At 40.5% G+C, this 3,636-nt stretch overlaps 1 protein-coding gene across 1 annotated transcript in view; it reads left to right on the forward strand.

The window, feature by feature from the left end:
* CRYL1 (crystallin lambda 1) overlaps positions 1-3,303 on the forward strand; it is a 104,942-nt gene extending 101,639 nt beyond the window's left edge. The window contains exon 9 of the mRNA XM_018554669.1: positions 2,975-3,303. Within this exon, the coding sequence (XP_018410171.1) occupies positions 2,975-3,118 (144 nt within the window). The 3' untranslated portion in view covers positions 3,119-3,303. The remainder of the gene's footprint in view (positions 1-2,974) is intronic.
* The last annotated feature ends 333 nt before the right edge of the window (positions 3,304-3,636 follow it).

The raw sequence follows: 3,636 nt of genomic DNA on the forward strand, positions 1-3,636 counted from the left end.
TGCACTGAACAATAGATTTACAATTATCCTCTGCTAATATGAATGGGTTAAATGATCCGTAGTACATGATATGTAGCCCTGTACCCCCTTTTCCACTTACAGAGCTAGGTTATTTTTCTTTTAAATAAATATTAATGTAATTTTATTGGTATCTATCTACCAGTAGCTGCCTCATTTGCCCTCGGCTTATATTCGGGTCAATACTTTTTTCCAGTTTTTTTGGGTAAAAGTAGGTACCTCGGCTTATATTCGGGACGGCTTATACTCGAGTACATACGGTAGATAGATAGATAGATAGATAGATATCTATATATATATATATATTATATATAATTATTTTATAAATAGAAAAAAATTGTATTCAGGATGCCAAACTGACTCTTGGGTGGTAACATGGTTCCCAGCTCATAGCCCTTACAACCTTGGGGCCCAGGTGCGACTGCAGTCAAAGTAGACCGGTAAGCAATGTTTGATTTTAAAACACTCGTGCTCCACATTTTGCAGACAGTGAAGCCAAAAGTATCATGTGGAGATTATTTTGCAAGGATACATACCTGAAGCAGTCTTAGACTTTCAACCACAATGAAGCATAGGGAAGGGTACTTTTTTTTTTCCTGAAGGGGTTTGGGTTGCAGTATTTTGGGGTGGAGTTTGAGTGGTTCACATTAAGGCCAATTTTTTTATTTTGGCAGCACCAACCAGCATGTGAATGGTGGGAACATAGGACTGAAACACATTGTTAGTGAATGGTAGCAATTATATTTTGCAGCTTAATCAGCAGGTTTTGGCGTATCTTTCACTTGCAAGAAATGCATTTTCAGATATATGTAAAGACAGCATTAAAGGAATCTGTACATATCTTTTAGATGAATGTTATCAGATAACTACTGTTCCCTGCTGAACAAACTGCAGCTCCTCAATAGACAAATTCATAAATCATCTTTTAGTATTCATTGCCTGTTAATACATCATGCTTAATAGCGATGCTTTAGATTTTGCTTGTTGTCATAGAACTCTCCAGTTAACTTTATTAAACATTCTCTGCTTCTTTAGAGTTGCCCATTCTTGCCCTTCTTAGGCTGCCCATACACCTTGCGATCATCAGACGACACTTTTCGTCCGATGATCGAACCGTCGTACGATTTTCGTACGGCGGCCCCATCCTGCCCCAATTATTGAAAGGTTTTATCAGCGGTGATTAGAAGAAAGCACCTGGACGAATTGCGGTAATCGACCGCACGTATTTTTGTCTACGCATATGTAGTGTAAATCGTACGAATTTTGACGTACGGAAACGCCACCAACCTTGTGAAAATCGTACGTTCGACCAAAGTTTTCTAACCTTCTGGTTAGTCAAAAGTCGATCGATTGTACAGTATTTGCGGTTGTACACTGCCGATCAGCCTTACGAATATCGGACGAAAACGTGATCGCATACGAAAATCAGCTGATTCGGAAGGTGTATAGGCACCTTTAGTGACTGTTGGTTTTATTTCTTTCCTTCCCCCCCAATTCCTTTTTCTCCCCTTTCTGCTACTGACGGTAGGATTACCCCTGTCTATCTCTTCCCCCTACCTTAAGGTGGGCACAGAAGCATACTGTACTACTGAATTGAAATGGATCACTGAGCAGACGCAAATTCAGAACTGTACCATCTGTTAATGTTATTCATTTGTCATTTTCATCTATTGGCTGATGTACACCTTCTTCAGTTTTCTATGTACTTTCTTGTGTCCAGCTGCATCTGGTGGTCCTATGCTACTGTTGGTTCTGTTAAGGATTTATATGCTTGCCTTTCCCCAAATAAAGAATGTGAAACAAATGCACCCATGCCAATGCAGATAATGTATGGAACATAGTTTGAGTATAGAACAGCCCAAGAAATCACTTTGTTTATGTGATAGGCTCAGTGATTTTCCTAGACTCCTGTACAGAGCTTGATGTCATCACTATCCTTAGGTTAGCTGCTTTGCTTCTTTGATCAGATACTTCCAGGGATCCTGCATGTCTGGATCCCTGGAAGGTCTGCCTGGAGGGATGCGGAGATGTAGGTTTTACTTTTTTTGCAGCTCGTGATTATGTATATTTGGGGAAGTTTCTCTGTTTCTGGAGATCAAGACGCAGGTACAAATCTGCACTGTTTGCTAAAATTTTTGCCATGTATAAGATTGGCCTGGGCAAGTTGTTATTTTTTTCCTTCACTAAGTTCCAGTTTAGCTGTCTACAGTTTCTTCAGGACTGCAAGAAAATGTGAGCGTTTGCTGTTGGGGCCTGAAGGTACATCAAGCGTACATCTAAGCGGACAATCTAGAATTATGATTACATACAATATTACTTTAAAGCCAAGTGGCTTACATTGGCTTCCACCTTAAACTTCCAAACCCACCCCCACTGTACAGTAGGCTCCCTCCACTACCTTAACTCACTGCTCCTGATCGCCATGTCCACAGCAAAGGTCTACTTTTCTGAAAATTGCTATGTGAGCCTCCCTATGTGGAAACACTCTATGATTGGCCACCGAGGCACTAAGAGCTTCATTGTGGGAGGGCAGGTGGGTGCATATGTGTATCATTCCCAGAAGTCCTGGTTTGGTCAAGGGGGCTGGTAGACCTGCACATGAGTGAACCCACTGGAGGCTACCTTGCGTACTGTAGAAAGGGGAGAAAGGGATTGAATAAAGACAGGTGACTAAGCTTTTTTTAGTTACACACAGGAAGACATTATTATTGATTTTAAGTGAATTAAAACAAATATCATAGACTTTTTTTTTTTTTTTTTTTTAAATGACAGCACACAAATAGCTGCCTCCAGACTCTATGTATTGAGTAGATCATTTGTAAGGGAATTGTAGCTTTACTGACCTTCTTCTTGCATCATGCTTTGGGATGTGTTGTAACACAAACATCACCTGCACATCATGATTTGTAGATAATAGCTTGGATCATATCCATATGAAACCGTGGTTTAACAAGAGATGATTCAAACCATTTTTGTCTATTTGCAGGCGTTGTGGGACGAGCAACCTGATAAAAGTGATCAGCTGACGGAGCGGAGGGAATGGAGAGACGCATGTCTGAGTCACCTGGCCAAGCTGAAGAAAGAAATGAAGAAAGAATAAAGTACTTGCATTTGGATGATTAAGAGTGTCATTCAGTGCACAGCATGCTAATCCTTGCTTGTTGGCGTGAGTCTTTAGTGCAGCTGCCAGAGTATTGCAGTGTACTGTCATATGAAATGTATACGGAATACATGGGCAAAGATAAGGTGCTGCATCTTTCAGCTCTAGCATTTAATCTCTATGAAAAGTAATAAAATTTTGATATGAATTCATTATGAATTGATTGTTTTCTCAAATCAAAGTCGCTTCCTGGAAATACAAAAACTTGGCAGCACTGTGCTGTCATACACAATCAAGGCTCTCTAGTGGTAGCAGCTTAAGCTGGTTATATTTTTTTTTCTCGAGGCTGATCAAAATAAATATGAGAAATTCCTTCATCCATGCTAACTGCGTGGCTGAACGAATCTCCCATCCCACAGTGTACATTGTATACTGACAGCGGGGCCAACTGATTGGCTGCAAGCACTGGTCTGCCGATGATTTTGTGTATACAGGGCCGGATTTACTCTCTCTGCTGC

This window comes from Nanorana parkeri, unplaced genomic scaffold (genome assembly GCF_000935625.1).
Source record: "Nanorana parkeri isolate BGI_ZX_2015 unplaced genomic scaffold, ASM93562v1 scaffold169, whole genome shotgun sequence".
Classification (NCBI taxonomy): domain Eukaryota; kingdom Metazoa; phylum Chordata; class Amphibia; order Anura; family Dicroglossidae; genus Nanorana; species Nanorana parkeri.